Raw genomic sequence first — 22,361 nt, forward strand, 5'->3', positions numbered from 1 at the left:
TTAAGACGGATGTAAATAGTTTGCCTAGACAGGATAAAATCGTTATGGGCCTATAGTTTTCGGGGCTTTCCCGTGGACCTTTTCCTTTGTATATTGGAAAGATGTAACCTTTTGACCAGGTGTCTGGTATAGTTCCACTGTCAAATATCATGTTGAAAAGTATTGTATAGATTGGCAACATCAGAGTTTTCGTGGCTTTAATATATTCATTGCAAATATTGTCGGCCTGGCTACATGTTTTGCCGTTTTTACATTTGTTGATCATTTTATCAATTTCATCACGGGTGATGGGAGAGTTAAGGGTAGTTTCTGTGTTATTGTCGATTATATTTGGTTCAACGCTATTGAGGTCATGGTCACTTGTGCTTTCATGTGGTGTTGTGTTTAAGTCTTTGAAATATGTATACAATTGTTCGATGCTTGGTTTAATTTCATCTTTGTGACTTTCCAGTGATTTTAGGTAATTCCAATAATGCTTTGGTTGTTTGTTTTTCATGGTTCGTAATTGGGTTTGAGTACGGTGTATATGTTTTTTGTGATGGAAATGCACGATCCGTTTGTATTCTTTACTTGCATGGTTCAGTGCGTTTTTATTGTCTGATGTTTTGTTTTGATTGTAGAGTTTACGCATTCGTTTGTAGGTTAATCTCTTGTTATTACATTGAGGCCCGTACCAGGGTTTAGATTTGATTGAATTTGTTGTGTGCCGTTGGTTTTTATGTTGAAATAATTTTGGTTGAAATGTTTGCACGGCTGTCGTATGGAATAGTCGTGCTATTTGTGTAAGGGCCATATTGATAATGTTGTTATTGTTGCGACTATTATTTTCGGTTTTGATTAAATTGTCGTGTTGAATAGTATTATTATTGTTTTTATTGTTGATGTTGTTGTTGGTGGCTGTTGTGTTAAGGAACGTAATGTTAGATGAAGTAGAGGAAGTAGCAGAAGTAATATTAGAAGAAGTAGTAGTAGTAGTGCAAGAAGTGGTAGTGTTAGCCGCACAATTTGTAGTATTAAGTAACGAGTAAATTGGTGTTAAATCATGATTTTCTAAATTCGAGACAAATTCCGCTTGTTTATCCGATTTCCATAGCCGATTTTGGTGTTGTTTAGGGTTTTGATTTTTCTTAATCTCGATTACTTTTGCAGGTTTGAAGTTCAAGGACAACACAGAGTGGCCATCAGAGAACAATGGGTCAAGTTCTACGATTTCAAAGCTGTGTAAGTATTTTAGGGTATGTACTGAGCAAAGGGTGTAGTCGATAACAGAATTCTCTTTGAATGTTGAACGACCTATATTCTTATCTTTACTAAATCTCCCATTTAAGATGAGTAGATTGTTGTTCCTACAAATATTTATTATAGCTTTGCCTATTGCGTTTATTTTAGGATCGCACGAGCTCCTCGTTATATTCATATTATGTTTGTGTAAATTATACTCATGGTTAAAATTATTTATCATGTCATTGTCGAAACCAAAGTATTCGGACAAGAAATCATCGAATTCTATGAAGTCGGTTAATTGGGCTGTATGACCGTTAGTGTCGCCTGTTATTATAACGTGACTATATTTGTTGCTCATATCAGTGACCTCTGTTTCGAGATTATTGAGCTCATCTTGGTTAAAGAATCTTGATGATTCTGGTGGGATGTACACTATCCCAAGTAAGACGTCGTGTTCGATTGTGATGCAACCTTTTTTTAGTTTTACCCAAAGGATATAATCGGAGTCAGTATTGATAATTTCTACAAATTTGAATAATTGTTCTTTGATAAGAATACCCACACCACCTGACTTTCTATGAAATTTCATTTTTCGTGGTTGGGCTATAAACTCAAATCCATCAATTTTAATCATATCATGCTCGTCTATTTTGCATTCTGTGCAGCAAAATATGTCATACTGATTAATATGTTCAACAAAGTCTGGGTAAAAACACCTTTTCTTTAGTCCACATACATTTAACGTTCCCATTTTTATAGTTTTGGGAGGATCTGATTTTAATGTTGTACTTATTGGGTTTTTTCTTATATTTTCAGGAACGGACGTTTTGCACGGAGAGGCGTTACGGGGAGTGTACGGGGAGCGGGAATTGGGGAGTGCACAGTGTACATCAACGCCATTTGTTCTGGGCAAGGTAGCGCCAATGAATACGTTTGACTGGCGATCCTTGGGATTTAAAATTGTATTGTCGCTCGCAACATTGGGAGTGTTGGATTCTTTATGCATCCGATTGGTTTGCGCGTCTAGTGTGCGCTGTAGCGCTTGTGTGTGGCGGCAGTGGCGTGTTTTGGAAGACGATGGATAGCTTAGGCATGCATCGCAGATATATGTGGTGATTGAGGAGTAAGGCGTATCTGGTAAAAAGTGTACGTTACTGGATACAAGACTGAGACTGTGAGTGTTATTTGGGAAGGACTCTTCGTTTATGTACGTATCGGCTGCGGAAGTGCATTGTGCGAGGGTTGAATTGTCATTGAAAATGATTGGAGACTGAATGACATTATCAAAAATGGAGTTAAAAATGGAATTTCTTACAGAGTTACATTTAAACGTTGTTTTATGTTGATCATATTCTATGTTATTATTAGGGTTAGCAAATACATGGTCACAAATGGTTTCACAAGTATTATAAGAATATTCATTATGTTTAACAAATTGTTTTTTGCTAAAAAATATATTGTCAGTGACATTTGATGATAAAGCTTTGTCAAAACCGTCGTTTGCCATATGTGGATTCACTGTCCCCGTGTTCTCCTAGCACATTATTTTGTCTACTGTTGGGGAATTTGGTAGGTTGCACTGTGTCGCCTCTTCATCAGACATGTTTCCATCTTTGTCCGTTAAAGTCAGGTATGATGGCTGCGTTGTCTTAGGTTTGGAAGGTCCCTTTCCGCGAGGCGAGTTTGGTGTTGACCTTGATCTCGGCGAAGCCGTGTGATTCGGCATTTTGATGGTAAGGTCCACTGGCTGTTGTCTGGATGTTTCGTCTGCCAATTTTCTATAAATTGTCTGTAATTACGTTGTGTTTGACATCGTCTGCATCGATTATTTCTCTAATGAAATATGGAATAAACTATTGCAACTTGTTTTGTTGTATGTGATATTTCACTTTTTGAAAGTAATAGTATGTATTTTATGTATATTAATAATACACATTAAATACATAGCATTACTTTCAAAAAGTGAAATATCACACACAACGAAACAAGTTGCAATTGTTTATCATAATTTCTTTAGGGAAATAATAATATATGCAAAAACATATTAAAATCATTTTTTTCAGATAAAGATATGAAGATAGTAAACGTTCATTCATAAATTTCCGGTATTTGAGTAAGGCACATATGTTTTGATTGTGAAGAAAATGTATTCGTTAAGGTACACATATTTAATATTTGCAAATCGGTGGCATATAATGCAAAATACAGAAATCCATGTTAATTTATATATGCTCATATAAGACAAAAGGCAACAAACTAACATACAAAGAAATAACCCAACACCGTTAAAATAACGATAACATGATTAATCAGACGGATGTTAATAAATAATTTTTATTTGTATTCATTTGTTGTAAACACACACACACATATGTTTTTGAAAATTTACAGACTAATTATAACTTTATGAATGTTCGTTCTTTAAATAAAACCCAGATATATAAAACTCTCACTCGTTTAAATAGTTGTTCTTACAAAACTATGTGAAGCTAAATAAATATATGCTTAGAAGTTTCCAACAATGTATGACAACATGTTAACGTTTTTTTTTACATATATGGGTGTTCAATCTTTATCTTTATTGAATGCGTTTTTATCGTATGCGCTTTAGCCAACGTTAATCTTTATATTGTAGTTTATATATGGTAAACATCTTTTAACAAGTTTGATATTAAAACACAGATAATAATGATATCATCTATATCAAGAAAATAATATAAACATATCATCGTTTACATACATTAACATAAATTTTCGTGTTTCGGAAGTCACCAATAACGAATGCGATATGGGTAACTGGGATAAGGTGACAGTTTGAATTTCCTACGTGTACTCCGACTTCTCCACACAGCACAAGACCACATCACAATTAAGTTTTTCAGTTAAAACTAAATAGCTGTTTTATTTCAAATTTATAAGCGAAACACAAGTGTACGAATGTGATAGACAAAATGCACAAAAACACAACAAAAACACACATTAATATATTTGGGGTCACCGCCTCTGAAGGCTAAATGCACACCCTGTTGTAAGGAGTATAAACCTTATAATGAAAACCGTGGGGCAGTTTCATAAATGATCGTACGACAATTGTAGCATACGAGAGAATTTTGTAATCTTAATAAGTAGACGAACTAGCTCGTCATGCTCGTCAAATATATACGGCGATGGAGATGCCAATGTAATTGATTAAGTACTGAAAATGTATTAACATATGATATGGACTTTAGCAATTATGAATCTTCAAAAAATGTATCGTATCGTACATATGTACTACGATGTTTATTGAAACAGTCCCCTGGTTGTTATGAGTGCAAACCTTATAACGCAAACCAGGGGATAAGGGGTCCAAACCCAGTTGTAAGAAGTCCAAACCTTATTATGCAAACCAGGTTGTAACCAGGTCCAAAACTGATATTTGGCTCAGAGTCACAGCCAAAACAAGTGTTTATAAAGATAGGACATGCGTAACAAAACTATAGATAGGCATTCTAGTCAAGAATACCATATAGAATTATATAATATTATGGACGTATTTGAGTACCTGATAATAATCTGGAACTAAATGAAAACTAAAGGTATGCAACTTTTTCTGTTTGCATATAAAAGATTAATATATATTTGCAAAATAATCTGGTTACTGTTATCTGCAATTACAAACCTTAAAATCAACATGACACGCACCGTCTGTAAGAAGCAACTTAATACATATTATTATATGATTTATTCTAAGACGACAAGCAGTTTGAATTCTATAGCTAATAAGGGATCAAATGTATCAGATATTCTGCAATAGTCATGGGCATAGCAACTTTTTTTTTTAAAGCAGTTCTGCAATAAGTGCACAAGATGTACATATATATGTGCTTCAACGCGAACTAGAAACAACGCACACATATAATTTGCTTCGCACATAAATATTGCAGCAAAACCAGTACATGATATCCTGTATTGGCTATGAAATGATACTGCGTGGCGTGTTAGAATTCATGATTTTTGTATACTTCAAAGACTTACAAAAAGACATGTATTTCATCAAGCATTTTCCATTAACATTTACACACCAATAAAACGTCACAAAATGTTAAGATTATTGATACTGGTTAAATTTATGTTTGACGATGCCTACTGTCAATGTATGATATCCAAGAGAGATATATCATTCTTATTTAAAATGTTCGAGACATTAAAAATACAATTGTACTCATTAGCAGGTGTTGCAGTCGCATTTATTGACAATTCATGAGTCTGAGGATGGAGTAATCAGAAGTCGCATTGATATTAGATTAATGATTGTATGACTCATTCCGCGAACGAATTCTTTATATGCAACATCTTTAACGTTATCATCATCATCTTCAGTATCGTCATGGACACCAATACCACGTACAGACCAGTCAGAAGCGGCATCATCATCATCATCATAAACATCGTTTTGACGTGTCCGGGCTTATATTTGGAATCGCTTCACTTTAACATTTTCAGCATCTCTAGTTCGTTTTTGACGACAATGTATTCCTCAGGTGGAATTCGTTTAAAAGTTGAATCGTCCAAAGACGCATAACAAAAGTCTAGGTTACACTCGATTGTCTGAGTACATGCAGACAGTGCGTCCACAAGTTCGCGTAATTCGGATGGAAGCAATACCATACAGTAGCAATTTAAATGCTTCAATGACTGAGGAAGCTTTATGGCGATATATGTCCACAAATATATAGACAGCGTTTCAAGCTGTTTAACGTTGATAGTGACCGTGCTATCGACTCTGCATGCTCAACAGCACTCAGACTCAGGCTCTTGATATTCAGACCATGGAGAGGCTCCCACAGACCGGGACTGTCAACATCCAATTCAATACTAATACTAAGCGTGTCAAGATAAATGAGCGATAAAAGTGACTGCATATTTTACCTCAAAACCTCCATGCACAATACTAAGACTCAGGCTCTTGATATTCAGACCACGGAGAGCCTCCCACAGACCGGGACTGTAATAATTCGCTTTAATACTAAGCGTTTCCAGATGAGTGAGTGATGAAAGTGACTGGGACATAGAGTCTGCATATTTTACCTTAAAACCTCCATACCTAACACTCAGACTCAGCCTCTTGATATTCAGACCATGGGGAGCCTCCCACAGACCGGGACTGTAATCACCCAATTCAATACTAAGCGTGTCCAGTTGAGTGAGCGATGAAAGTGACTGTGACATCGAGTCTGGATATGTTACCTTAAAACGTCCATACCCAACACTAAGACTCAGGCTCTTGATATTCAGACCATGGAGAGCCTCCCACAGACCGCGACTGACACTTCCATAATTGCTCATCAGTGTCAATGTATCCTTAAAACTCAATAATGTTGCGTCTGTCTCTGTATCTTCCCATCTAACTGCATCTTCTTTACATGATGTTATGTAACATGTCATCAGCTCATACTTCACGTAATGATCGAGTGTAAGCAATGTGCTGAGCAGACTGCGTAGCCAGGTTAACGAACATATACTATTGTAAAATAATCCAATGTAATTTATGCAAGGCAGCACTGGTTGAGGATCTGCACACTGGGCTGGATTTGCACTATTTAGTACAATACACACCGGAAGTGTCGATGAGACCGAACTCGACGAATCTGTAAACATTCAATTACAATTATAACAGTTACGGACATATTTACTACGGTAACAAGTGTTAACGTAGGTAAAAATTTTGATAAATTTAAAACGTTTGAACCTATTGCCATAACAAAATCCAATACATTGGGAATTATTACCTTGGATTTGAAATGAGCAATACTACTTTTACATTTTCAATCGGTTCATAAGTATTATATGCGTGTTGTTTATGTTTCTTATCAAATTTTCCTTTCCGTGTATATGTCGTGAACTATGTTCACATACTTGTAAGTGTTTGATCAGTATTCAAAAACGAATTATTCAACGCATATTCGTTTTCAATAAAATAGTATTATCGAAGGTAGACAACAATACACTTTTTAACAAACTCGTTATAACGCCATGTGTTGTACCATTAAAACTTACATCAAAAGTAAAAGCTTTGTAATTATTGGAAAGAATCTTACACAATAAAATTCGTGCAACAACTTGTATAATTTAAACATGCAATCAGAACTTCGAAATTATGACAAACATATGAATATAAATACATATTAAAATTTCTAAAAAATGAATATACTTTGCATAGATTCACATTGTAATCGACTAAAAACGTAGATAGCAAATCCTCAACATGTAAATCATGTTTAAAGAAATGTGCTACACGGTTTTTACATTTTTACTCTAATATTTGTTTTGAGGTTTACTCTCATTTATCTGGGTATTTATGTATTAGCCTATGCATAATTACGTGGATAACACGGACTGATATAACATACTTGTCAGTATATGCTTGTCTTTTGATGTTTTTAGTTAATGTTTTATATCATATACTAGTATCCGTATTTAAACATGTTAAACACACTTTTAATTGTTTAAAAGTTTTAAATATTTGATTAGCGTTTAAAAACTACTTATTCAACACAAATAATTTTCAAATAAATTTCATTATCTAAGGGAGAAACCCATACAGTTATATCAAAAACGCTTCATAAAAATTACGTCTCCTATAAGTTGTAACATTACAACTGCAATTGCAAGTATAAACCTTCAAGATATGATACAGGTGATAAATAGTAACGTGCTCTTATTAAAGGGATCTTTTCATGTTTGGGTATATTGACAACAATGAAAAAAGTTGTTTCAGATTCGCAAATTTTCGTTTTAGTTATGATATTTGTGAGGAAAACAGTAATACTGAACATTTACCATGGTCTAATATAGCTATTATATGCATATTTTGACGATTTAAATCCTGAAAATTATAAAGGGTTGCAACGCGAAACGATTAAATAATTTGGAAAGTTCTGTTGTTGTCGTTTTTATTTTGTGAAGCTACGAAGATTGCTTATATAAAGTATAAAATACGTCTTTCATATATACTTGGCATGATGACCGAGCGGTCTAATTGGTTTTTACTCCAGGACTCCGGAGGTCACTGGTTCGAGCCCTGATGCGGTCTACATTTTTATACTTTTTAAATTTTATTCTTGATTTTTTACTGGATCTTTTTAGATCCAATGTTTACATTTATCAATATAAAGCATTTAACTTCAAACTTCAAAACATTCCTAAATCTGTGAAAAGGCCCCTTTAAATACGAATCAGAAAAAATAGTTGGCTAATAAAGTATAAAGAAACATAAATACAAATTGTTAAAATCTTTATAATAGAAAAATAATTTGAATAAATTCGAATTGCGTGTTAATAAAATAACAGCGTATATATAAAGCCTTAACAAGTGCATCACGCAGCCATAAACGTAGTAAACAAAATGTACAGTTTTACTCAGTGTTCAGTATTACTGTTACCTCAAAAATATCATAACTTAAACGAACATTTGCGAATATGACAATTTTTTTTTATAATTTTGTCATTAACAAAAACGTGAAGAAGGCCCCTTTAATGTGATCCTTTTTATTTTGAACTATAAACCTATTTTTTTACGTCAAGTAGCATAGTTTCAAATATTGGCACAATAATTTAGTACATAGGGACACATGTCTTGAAAATGTTTTATACAGATTGGAAAATAAGATTTGCTAATAGCGCATTAATAGCGCATTAACAATGTGTCACTATGACCATATACGGAAATCCGCATCGCTTCCCGGCGGTCATGTTTTCAAAGGGACCAAACAATTGTTTAACCCATAAGAGATACTATAACACAAATGTTCTAAACAAGTCTCTTAAAAAATAAGACTAAAATTAGGCTTCTAGAGTATAATTTTTAAATTATAGCAAATTGATGAGATTGCCCAACCCGCGGTCGGCCATGTTTTCGTTCGACAAACACAAACCATTTTGAAACTGAATGGAGACGTCATTACAACAAATGTTCTTACCAAGATTCATAAAGGTTCGACTTTAAATGTGATTTCGAGAGTGTTTATAAGCCGTTTGTATAATTTGACATAGTGATAAAATGTTTGCCTACACGTGATCCAGTTTCCAACTCGGCCAAGATATTTTTGAGACAAACGTGTTGACCAGGATTCATGAAGTTTTTGTCCAAAAGTGTGAACAATTAAATATTGACGACGAATGAAGCAAGGCGCAGGACGAACGACGGACAAAAGGCAAGTACAATAGCTCACTATGAGCACGTTATACTAAGGTGAGCTGAATAATACCTTAACTCTCACCGTAACATATATTAACTTTCAATAACTTCTGTTGGTACGCGAGAGTACAAGAACAAGAACCGGTCATAAAATGAAATGAAGGTTGAGAGATGCAATGTGTAATTACCTAGAGAGGTCTTGACATGAATAACACGATCATGCATTAAAATAAGTCGATTGCTCTCTTAAATTCGTTTCGCGATCTCGCCCTTATTTATCAAAAGCTTAAAATGGCAAACCAACAGCAACAAAAAAAATCAATGTTGCGCAATGTATCTCGAGATCTCGAATCATATTATATTAACCACAAACCGTAATCTTGCGATCTTCCATCTTATGTTCGCATTCACAAATCGCATTTTCCATACCTCGAATATATATTAGCGCACACGATTATGTTAAACGATTGTGCATGACAAAATATTGCTTAAATACGATATGAACTCAAGTAAACCCAATGCGAATTTGCGAAATGAAATATCGTGGTTTCGCATCGTCTTTTCGTTCTTTTCGCATTTACATCGGTCGAGATTTCATGTTCTTAATGACAACACGATATTACAAGTACGATTCTAGATTAAGAAAGATATAACAAAATCCCGTATTGTAATCTGGCCAACACACATCAAATTTTTAAAATAAAAGTTCGGCATAATCCAGATTCCGTTTCATATCAAAATTCATAGGAATCACCTCACCGATCACGGAGAACAATTAAAAAAGCCCGTAATTGTATTATGCTCATTCGTTTTCAGAGATGCAAAGCGTCAACGAATGGTAGTAAAGGACCAGCGTAAATTTTTAACAAGTAGGAACCATTAATATAATTACATGTTTCATCGAAAGTGTACACCTTATAAGAAACTTAAGTATTTTTAACACTATGCAGTAGTAACTGTGAATGTGCATTTGTAACGGATATGAAACACATTTATGTTATTTCCTGTTCCATCGCTAGCTTACATATGAGAAAGACGGATGTATTTTTAACAATATGTCGGGCTTTAAACATGTTTTTGTTTAAACGTCCCTTAAATATCCCCCGCAACATATGCTTTGTTTGAGGATGGGTGCAAATCGGTCGGATGAACATTTTACGATTAAAAACTACTTTAACAAATATAAAAAATAATATAAGAATGTTATAAAATAAAACTAATTATTTAAAGACATAAAAACAATCATAATATATTGTCTATAACAAAAAACAAATATCAATAGTTTATAGTAAGCACATCTATGTTTCAATGAAAAGTAATTTTATTCAATTAATTAACAAAGAAAACAACCAAAATTTGAGAACATCTTATTATTTTTTATCTTAGAACTTTATAAAATTAAATTGAATGCAAATAAATATCCTTATTAGAAAAAACATGAGTTGACAGTATATGTACTTGAAATGTATTTATATTTTTTGTCTTATTTTTACATGTTTTTACCACAAATAGTCAAGCAAAATTAATTTTCAGATTGAGAAAGTATTTGTTACAACAATTTCCTTACGTTGGAAAACTAACTGCAAATAAGTAACTATATTTTTTAATAACAAATTAAACAGACGTATTTTTAAGTCATTAGGCATTCAGAGATACATCCAAGTTGTCGTATATTTACGACACTAGGAATTCACATTGTAGATTATTGGACGCATTTATATACGACGGTAGGAGCTCAACTGTAGGTAGATTGGACGCATTTATACGACGCTAGGTCTGAATGGGTTAATGGAGATGCTATAACCTTATAGTAAAAAGCATTTTTTCAAGATACCAAGGGCCATAACTCCGTTATTTACAGATGGTGTACAATGCCATTTGGCGTGCATCATCCTCTTATGCATATATATACTCATACGAAGTTTCAATGAAATACGCCAAAGCACTTCCAAGATATGGCTCCGGACACAAAAGTGACGGACGGACGGACAGTCGGACGGACAGCCGGACAACGCCAAAACAATATCCCTCCGCCTCTGGCCTCTGGCGGGGAATATATACTCAAACCAAGTTTCAATTAAATCCGCCAAAGCACTTCCAATATATGGCTCCGGACACAAAAGTGCCTATAGTAAAAAGCATTTTTTCAAGAGACAAAGGGCCATAACTCTGGTTTTAACAGATGGTGTTCAATGCCATTTAGCGTGAATCATCCTCTTATGCATATATATACTCATACGAAGTTTCAATGAAATACGCCAAAGCACTTCCAAGATATGGCTCCGGACACAAAAGTGACGGACGGACGGACAGCCAAACGGACAGCCAAACAACGCCAAAACAATATCCCTCCGCCTCTGGCGATGGATATATACTCATACCAAGTTTCAATAAAATCCGCCAAAGCACTTCCAAGATATGGCTCCGGACACAAAAGTGCCTATAGTAAAAAGCATTTTTTCAAGATACAAAGGGCCATAACTCAGCTTTTAACAGATGGTATACAATGCCATTCGGCGTGCATCATCCTCTTATGCATATATATACTCATACCAAGTTTCAATGAAATCCGCCAAAGCACTTCCAAGATATGGCTCCGGACACAAAAGTGCCTAGAGTAAAAAAGCATTTTTTTCAAGATACAAAGGGCCATTACTCTGTTTTTAACAGATGGTGTACAAAGCAATTTTGCGTGCATCATCCTCTTATGCATATATATATACTCATACGAAGTTTCAATGAAATCCACCAAAGCACTTCCAAGATATGGCTCCGGACACAAAAGTGCCGGACGGACGGACGGTCGGATTGACGGGCGGACAGACAGACAGACAGACAGACGGACAGACATACATACAGACAGACAGAGCTTTATGAGATACTCGTGCATGCCAAATATCAAGTTTCTATCTTCAATATTGCGAAAGTTATGAGCAACTTTAAAGTTTTCGGACGGACGGACGGACGGACGGACAACACCAAAACAATATCCCTCCGCCTCTGGCCTCTGGCGGGGAATATATACTCATACCAAGTTTCAATTAAATCCGCCAAAGCACTTCCAAGATATGGCTCCGGACACAAAAGTGCCTATAGTCAAAAGCATTTTTTCAAGATACAAAGGGCCATAACTCTGGTTTTAACAGATGGTGTGCAATGCCATTTAATGTGAATCATCCTCTTATGCATATATATACTCATACGAAGTTTCAATGAAATACGCCAAAGCACTTCTGGCTCCGAACACAAAAGTGACGAAAGGACGGACGGCCGGACGAGCAGCCGGACAACGCTAAAACAATATCCTTACGCCTCTGGCGGGGGATATATACTCATACCAAGTTTCAATGTAATCCGCCAACGCACTTCCAAGATATGGCTCCGGACACAAAAGTGCCTATAGTAAAAAGCATTTTTTCAAGATACAAAGGGCCATAATTCTGTTTTTAACAGATGGGATACAATGCCACTTGGCGTGCATCATCCTCTTATGCATATTTATACTCATACCAAGTTTCAATGAAATCCGCTAAAGCACTTCCAAGATATGGCTGCGGACACAAAAGTGCCTATAGTAAAAAAGCATTTTTTTCAAGATACAAAGACTATAACTCTGTTTTTAACAGATGATGTACAATGCCATTTGGCATACATCATCCTCTTATGCATATATATACTCATACCAAGTTTCAATGAAAAAGGCCAAAGCACTTCCAAGATACGGCTCCGGACACAAAAGTGCCTATAGAAAAAAGCATTTTTTCAAGATACAAAGGGCCATAACTCTGTTTTTATCAGATGGTGTACAATGCCATTTGGCGTGCATCATTCTTTTATGCATATATATACTCATACCAAGTTTCAATGAAATCCGCCAAAGCACTTCCAAGATATGGCTCCGGACACAAAAGTGCCGGACGGACGGACGCACGGACGGATGGACGGACGGATGGACGGACGGACGGATGGACGGACGGACGGATGGACGGACGGACAGCCGAACAGCCGGACGGACAACGCCAAAACAATATCCCTCCGCCTCTGGCGGGGGATAATTAACCAGCTATTAAGTTATTGAAATGATACCTTTCCACTATACATGCACTCACAATACTTTGTAGAAGTTACTGTCATTCACATGTTTAATAAAAAGGCAATTCATTCGTAGAATGTTCAGTTTCTTCGCTAGTGTAAACTGAGGTTATTTTAACATATCACACTAGTTACTGTAAATGCAAACACAAAACACCAACAATAAAGTTTGTTAGTTCTTCTAAGACAATTTAATTTCCAACTATAAGGTGGGCGTACTACCGGATTGAATTATGTAGTTTTATCACAGAATTACTCCCAACATGGATTTTATCGTACCAACCATGACACAAAACACTTTGATTTAAGGCTGAGAGACACCTCTAAATTGAACAATAAATTTTAAATAGATATATATTGATTATATCCGGAATAAATTAATCAAAACACATCCCAATAAATCAGATGAGTATGTTATTGTATGTTGAATCATATATTGCAATTACATATATTATGGCTGTTAATTACGCGTGTAAAACATATATCTACACTGATGACTAAAAATTTGAATCTTTTCGTATGAAAAAATAACGATTTTTACATTAATTTACTTTAAATAAAATAAGCATTTCCACATTTCCAAATATTCTTGCTAGTTACGAAACCACACTAAACTTTGTCCTATTTTTGCAAGAATCGGGAAAGACTGACGTTTTAAATGACTCCCGGAACGACGTGTATATTTGTTTTCTTTGGAATCACATACCTAATTTAAAAAAAAAAAAGAAATTCGACATCAACAACCAATATGCATGTTGTTGGAATAACAGCGAATTTATATTTATCACATAGCTGAATGTTTTTGCATAAGGTAACTCTGGATTTCGGATCAAATAGTGCTGTACCAGGATGCAGGATCAAATTACTTTATGGGGTTTACAAATCGATGTTAATGGATGTTGACACACCGATAAGTGGTGCTTTGTTCAAATAACTTTTTTAAAACTATTTTTCATAAGCATTTAAACCTGTGCAATAATTGCAGTTTGTATGCGGCTCATGGTTATGTGAAGACCATCATAATTACTTTATTAAATTAGCCTGTGTTCTTGGCAAAAAATCGATGTAATCAGCCATTTATATACACGGTAATGCTGCACGCAACGTGAAATGTTCGCATCAAATTCATACATTTTCAATAATATATTCTTACATCTTAAAGGGACCTTGCCACGTTTTGGTAATTTGACACAATTAAAAACAAGCCGATTCGCAAATTCTCGTTGTAGTTATGATATTGGTGAGTAAACAGTAATTATGCACATTTACCATGCTTTAAAATATCCATAATATGCATGCCATCGTTATGTTTTGTGAAACTACGAGGGTTGCTTATATAAAGTATAAAATACAACACTGTTTGTATGATCACGAATTGCCGAGTGGTCTTATAGTTGGACTTTTACTCCATAGGTCAGTGGTTCGATTCCAGCTGAGGGAAATTGTTTTCTTTTCTTTCATTCTTGTTTTTTTACTGAAGCTTTTTAGATCCAATGTTTACATTAATCAATAAAACATGCAACACCAAATTTCGATACATATCAAAATCTGTGAAAACCACATTAAGATAACGGCACAAACTGCATTAAAGACTGCACGAAAAGTTGTAAAAACACGTATCTCATAAAGTATCATTATGCAAGCGCAATAGTGTTTATGATCAAAAGTTTCAAAATCACGGTGTTTATTTCCAGAAAAATAATGGTCAAACCAAGCAATAAGTAATTGATCCCGTTGAAGAAAATGCATTATACATCATTTACGTGATACGGGATATGATTATTGATTCCACTTTATGTATACCGATCATAGTACGTTATTATGCATGCATAGAATAGCTTTATGAACTATTGATGTTAATAGCATAAAAAACTAAACACTCTGATATAAATTTCAATTATATTTTTATTGATTGTTCATTTTTGAGAAATAAAAAACTTGATCGTAAACCTACTATATTGTTTTGTTGTATATATTACCTTGCACGTGTATGCCGCTTCCCCGAAGTATCAAATATTTCAGATTGAGGAACGATGACAGGTAAAACTCAACCTGCGATGTTGGCACGCTATGTGTATATGAACTATGTATGGCACGATCGTGTGCATTTATTTCCACAAACAGGGCATTGGACTTGTTTTCTCTCCATATGTTGTTCATGCCCATTAAGTTGTTCTCATCGATATAAAACAGACTGAGTCTGAGGAGAATGCCAGTTTGGTCATTTGAAACAGCTTCTGTATCCTGCCTCTATGGTGCTTTGAACATCTTAGTGTTCAAATGAATGTAATGTAAAACCTCACGAGTCAACGTCCATTATTTTATTATGAAATTCATTTATAATGCCAGATAGCGTATTGGCAGCCGAAACGTTCAGTCCACATAGGAATATGAACACCTGGGATATGTCGCGATATGCATCCGAATGACGTCCCAGATATCCGGAAATGACGTCATCAATCAAATGTGCATTGTGGGCAATATGATAAGCCGCCAGGAATTCCTGCATGCTTTTGTGGATAAATGAGATGGACGAATTAAAAGCTCTTTTGGTTTTCCGTTTTGATATCAGTCCCGCTTTGAGAGCAAACTCTTGTTCAGATGGTGTAAGATAGTTTGACAATTCCTGATCGTTGAATACAATAAACTTTTCCTTTTCAGGAGAACACAAAAGATGAAAAGCAGCTTATGAAATGACATCTACGTTTGGAATGATAGGCCGAAGGTAACTTGTTTTTGAAAAACACTTCACATGAGGAGGGTTTAAATCGTTAAAAAATCCAGTTGTATCGTTCGCCTTCTTACACAGGCGTTCAAGAAAAGTAGTATACAATGCACACAATGAAGATCCGTTTTAATGTTCCTCCTCCTCTATAGCGTCCACCCACGTGCAAATAACAAGTGTGTACAACATCGGTGAATTTGATAACGAGGTCAGCCGACGCTCCTCTTTGAAGCTCCTAATTTCCCTCGCGGTTGTCTTAAGATCCTTGCTCTTGTCAAGTATGCACCGCAGTACTCTTTCACTAAATGTATATGAATCGCTTATACCCTCGATCTCTAAGAGGATGTCGATCCGTGAATTCTTGATACGCTCATCAGCAAGTTTCCATGGTCGAGAAGTTGTAAGAACCGAGCACTTGTCCTTTGGAAATCCCGCCATAGAAGGTTCAGCAAGGTTACTACCGTCAGGAGCCACCCATTCATCTAGACGATTACGTATTACAAGGCATATTTCCGTCTCTATTATTTTGAGTAAAAGAGTGTACATGACATCACGTTTTTCATCAGAATACATCGTGTCGATGATTTGTTGCTTTATCATATGCGTTACTTCGGTTTGACCTCTTGATTCTCCCAACGAGAGGGAAAAAATGAACTGAAAATTTTGAATGATTATAACGTCATCAAACGATGCATTTTTGTTGGGAGCTGCTGTTGAAGGCCGATTTTCGTCGCACCAATCATGAACTAACTTGGCTGCAAACGTTGACTTGCCGCTGCCGGGCTCGCCTTGTACGTATACACGTCGATTTGACTTTGTGTCGTCTGTGTAAAAGAGTTCCTTGTATGTCAGTACTTGGTCCTTTTTAACACGTTTCCCATCACTTGCTATATCAAAACGGTGCATTTTCGGCGTTGCATATATATCGGTTATACGTTTATCAAGATTCTGATTCAATACTGAAAGAGGCACACTGCTCGAAGTGTCATTGTTATGTTCCACCAAACGACGGCGAAAATCTGTAATGATAATGAAACAATGCCTTACATCAATACCAAAAAAGTACGCTATTTTAATTTATTGCAAAACAAAAAAAGTGAAACTCGCAAACAAAGTCGCTCGCTACAGTCAAAGCATTTAACAACTGGTTAGATAATTTACATAAAGGACGCTATCTAGCACGTATCTATATCAACATAACAATAATGTTACCCATAAACAAATAATGGTGCGATCTACGTACACAAGACTTGATATTTACGATTTGGTTGCTGACACTGATTAAAAAAAAGTGTAATGAATACACAAGGTCCATGCTCTATTTTGCTGTTAATACTGTAAATGAATGTATCCACTGAATTGATATACATATCAATATGTAACTATAAAGCTTTGTTATACGGTATACATGAAGAAACTTAAAGGGGTCTTTTCACAGATTTTGACATGTATTGAATTTTGTCATTAAAATGCTTTATTTGGATAAATGTAAACATTGGATCTAAATGCTCCAGTAAAACCAAGAATAAAATTAAAAACAGATTAAAGTAACCCTCAACTGGGCTTGAACCACTGACCGCTGAAGTAAAAGTCTATCGCTTTGACCACTCGGCCATCCGCGTTCATACAACGAGTGATGTATTTTATACCTTATATAAGCAGTCCTCGTTGTATCACAAAATATAACGACAACAACAGCACTCTAAAAATTATTAAATAGTTTCGCATTGCAACGCTTTATAATTTTCAGGTTTTTACATCGTAAGAAGATGCATATAATTGATATTTTAGATAATGGTAAATGTTCAGTATTACTGTTTCCCCACAAATATAACTACAACGACAATTTGCGAATTTGAAACATTTTTTATTTTGTCAAAATACCAAAACGTGAAAATGCCCCTTTAACTAGTCAAACATATACAGCAATTAATATACATCCGTGTTCATGTTATTAAATTTAGCGGTGTCCATTAAGTAGACTACTAAACGAATAAACAATAACATTTTAGAGATTTTTTTAACTGTTTGTTTCCCACATTAGTCTTATGCTATGCCGTGAAGTTTGAAGTAAAAAAGTGCTTATATCCATCTTCATCTACTATTAACTGTTTTAGCTTAAATTTAGAACAGCAATTCTGTTTCCTCTTTACTGCTTCACAACATAAGTTCGTCATATGTTGCGTAATTAATTACTAGTATGTTTGGAGATGTACTTGTTCAACTTTGTATCTATAACTTGCTGATTATAAAAAAGATGGAAATGTTTACATCAATTGATAATATACAAGCAAATTCGTTGAATTGATATTCCCCGCAAATAAATTGTGTATATTATTCTTTTGCAAAGCAATTTTTCCCATGGATTTCTACACACACATGAAGCTTCATGTTGACATGTTGTATCGTATCTGAGATATAGCCCTGAAAAGTGCCATCACACAAAAACAACAAATGGCATTAACTTTTATTTAAGAAAGTGAAGGTTTATGTTTTTTAAGCATGGCACTTCTCCTTATTAATATCAATACACCTATGAAGTTTCATGTTGAAGTCCTGCATGATATCTGAGATATAGCCCTGAAAATGTACAAAAGGGCAATTACTCTTAATAAAAAAATGCATGGTTACGGTTGTTGTACATGACATTTCGCCGCATTGATATCTATACACCTATGAAGTTTCATGTTCACATCTTATATAGTTTCTGAGATATAGACCTAAAATAATTGTGACAGACGGACGGACTGACAGACGGACGGAAAGGGCCAATTCTTTATCCCTCCGCCTGTGGCGGGGGATAATTAAGATCATCTTTCAGAGCGAGTGTTTATTGATAACAGTTTACAAAGAGAGTTTCATATCACATATATCTAAAATATGGTCATTGCGTCATAAAAAATATGCGTGTATGAATTAAAGAGACGCATTTAAGATGAACTAGATTGTATGAGGCTTTATTTCTTTTGCTTTTGTATGAGCATTACAATACATACACACGACGAATAGTTATTTATTGCTTTACATCTGCTGAGACGAGTTAAAGGGAACACGAAATTGTGGGACTTTATTCTGTACACTTGTTATGATATATCCAATAATTGTGATTATTTTTTCATTTATATTATGCTTCTAAAGCAACATAGGATGTTTAAAGTGCTGCCAGTAGTAGACAGGCATACATCGTGAATTGGAATTTAATATGCATAAGCCTGCTAAGTAATAGATCAGATATAAAAGAATTGGTCAGTAACCTGAAAAATACTGGGTGGTTGCCATTGAGTATATGGTAAAGTAAAACATATATAGTTATGTCGCACGCACCCCTTAATCTCATAATCGTATGTACTAAACTGTACTGTTTTAAATGAAAATAAGCGTTATTGGCTTTGTAAAATGCCTAAAATGAAGACTCCAAAACATATTTTTAGTTTTAAATGGATATGATTTGTAAAGATCCAGTTCCAATGGACAACCCATTGTTGTTGCAAGAATAGGTACTTGCACGCATAAACATAACTAAACATAAGTAGTTACAGGGATGCCCAATGTTTGAACGCAGACGTTAGTTTTAACACCCTATCGGGGTAGAGATAGTACTTTTTCGCTTTGCAGCAGCTCCCAAGAGAGGGCTGGTACACCTGGTTCTCACCTGACACTCAAATCTCACTTCTGATTCCGAGACCTTGACACAACTACACCATGGTAACCGCTTCTGCTGACCAACGAAAAAAAAAGAGGTGACTGGCACATTTTCTATGAACAGACGCAAGTTCTTCGACAGAAAATTGGCGCTGCCAAGATTTATTTAAGCCTTCGGAAAGAAAATGAAGAAACCAAAAATACAGAATACAAAGCGGGCTCGGTCGGGGATTGGAATAACCATGATCGCGCACTCCACTGTGTGTCCCCAGGGTGGATGCGACAAGTAGGATAATAAAGTTTACCAAGCGATCAAGATGGCAGCAAAGGGACCAATCATACACACGTGAAACGTAAGAACACTCCTTGCATGCGGAAAAATCCACATACTGAAGCATGGGCTGAAGCACTACCGCTTGGAAATGTTCTTACTAACCGAGGCCAGGTGGCTAGGCTTCGGAAAAACATCAACGGACGAACGACACAAGTTATGGATCATGGGAGAGAATTCCAAACATCGGGTTGCTTACATCGTTAGGAAGGAGGTAGCCAACAGCATCATCAGTTGCATCCCATTCTCCAGGAGACTCATCTCCACTTGTATTCTAGCTAGAACTCACAACATCAACATCATCAAGGTCTACGTACCGACATCAGACTACGACAACGAGGAGAATACATATACTATCTGCATAGATGTTGCACACTAAACTTAACACTAGCATTTGACCAACGCCTGCAAACCAGTAAACAGTACAGATTAAAAGCATTAACAATATGTCCATCTAAAATTGCCGGAAAAAAGTCATTTTTCGTAAATAAACCCCTCTAGTGTTATACTGCGGACTATATACAAAAATATACAATGTTGTGTCATTAAAGTTACATAAAAAACCAAAGCTCCTACGGAAAGGTCTCATTTAGTAATATGTAATAGTTATATGTAAACATTTCCTATAGCTTATATATTAATTATCATTTTAAATCAATTGATACATAATATGCTAACTTAAAATGGTAATTATTCTAATTAATTGCAGGACATGTTTTGTGCCTTTTAAGTGACCTAGTATTAAACAAAATTTACGTTCAAAGAGAATAAAATGCAAACACACGTTTTACAAACAAAATACCGAAACCAGATCATAACGCTGACGAACAGGTCAGAAGTGTAGCTCAATCAACTCCTGTACAAATAATTGTGTAACTAAACACGTCTTTTTATGCACAAATTATATGGATTTTTGGCCAAAGTTAAATCCTAATTGGGTTCATTTTGTTTTTGAAATGATAATTTGCAAATCGATTACTTATATTGAGACGAACTGGTGTGCAAAACAAAACCTGTTTACGAACCTGCTACGTCTCGTTCGTAGTCTGCTTGTGCAGTTTTGTTTGCTGCCTGTTGCATGCACTCAATGCCATGCTGTACACTGATTTCGTTGCGTTGTGTTCCATCATGTACCTTGCTATCAATAAATTGATACGCATCGTTTGTCTTTTTTTCGATGCGTTGTTCCCCATACTGAGTCCTGCTTTCAATTTTCTGTGCCCCAAATTGTGTCTTTCTTTCAAGGCGATGTTCCCCAACTTTCGTCTTGCTATGAAGGCGTTGTTCCCCAACTGTTGTCTTCTTTTTAAGGCGTATCAGCCCCAACTGATTAGTAGCATCCAATTTCTGCAGATGTTTTGACAAGGTCCTTTCCGCAATCTCAGAAAAACGTTTGCCGGTCTTTTTTGCTTCTTCGAGCGTTTGATTGACCTCTTTCAACAGCTTGTCCAGTTCTTCAAAGGACATACGATCATTCTGCAACTGCATGCAAATCCAAATAGATATTGTGTTGTTTTTGTCCAAAACAAATATTAAATGTGTCAAATCATGTTGAAAATAATACGGTTTGTTGGATATGTGTTTATGTCCTTGAGAGATCGTATTATCATTTCATGAATAGTTACATTTATTTTTCACGAGTCGCAGAGCCATTGGTGAAGTCATATCTTTAATATAACTTATACTTTTATAAAACAAAATCTTATATTGAAACATATTGAAACATAACATTATTTTAACAAATATAACTGTTTAGTCCATGCCAATAAGTTTCGTGAACTGTGACCTTATAAATGCGAATTAGTATGATTTTATAGAAATGACGTTTAGTGATATACCTGTACAATTGTGCTTCAATTTCTTCATCCTCGTCAATTGTCCATCAATTTCTACATACTCGTCAATTTATTACATTATTATTTCTCAGCTTTATTTTACGTTTTCTATTTTACATGTTTATATCAATTATACGATTTACAATAAATATTAATACATTCATAGCTAAATTATGATCATGTTAGTTGGCTCTTCGACTTTCTTTACCACAAAACTTTATACACCATTTTTTACAGCAAACCAACATGTTGTTTTTGAAACTGTGCGCGTGTGCATTATCCAAACATTTATATATTGTACAAGATAAGTATTGATGCAAAGAATCAAAGGGC

General features: G+C 35.2%; 1 protein-coding gene across 1 annotated transcript in view; it reads right to left on the reverse strand.

Moving 5' to 3' along the window:
- The window catches only part of LOC127838087 (uncharacterized), a 111,571-nt gene extending 89,902 nt beyond the window's left edge, over positions 1 to 21,669 (reverse strand). Inside the window, exon 1 of the mRNA XM_052365659.1 lies at positions 21,219 to 21,669. Coding sequence (XP_052221619.1) covers positions 21,219 to 21,660 — 442 coding nt within the window. The 5' untranslated portion in view covers positions 21,661 to 21,669. The remainder of the gene's footprint in view (positions 1 to 21,218) is intronic.
- Between the last annotated feature and the right edge of the window lie 692 nt (positions 21,670 to 22,361).

This window comes from Dreissena polymorpha, chromosome 7 (assembly GCF_020536995.1).
Source record: "Dreissena polymorpha isolate Duluth1 chromosome 7, UMN_Dpol_1.0, whole genome shotgun sequence".
Classification (NCBI taxonomy): Eukaryota; Metazoa; Mollusca; class Bivalvia; order Myida; family Dreissenidae; genus Dreissena; species Dreissena polymorpha.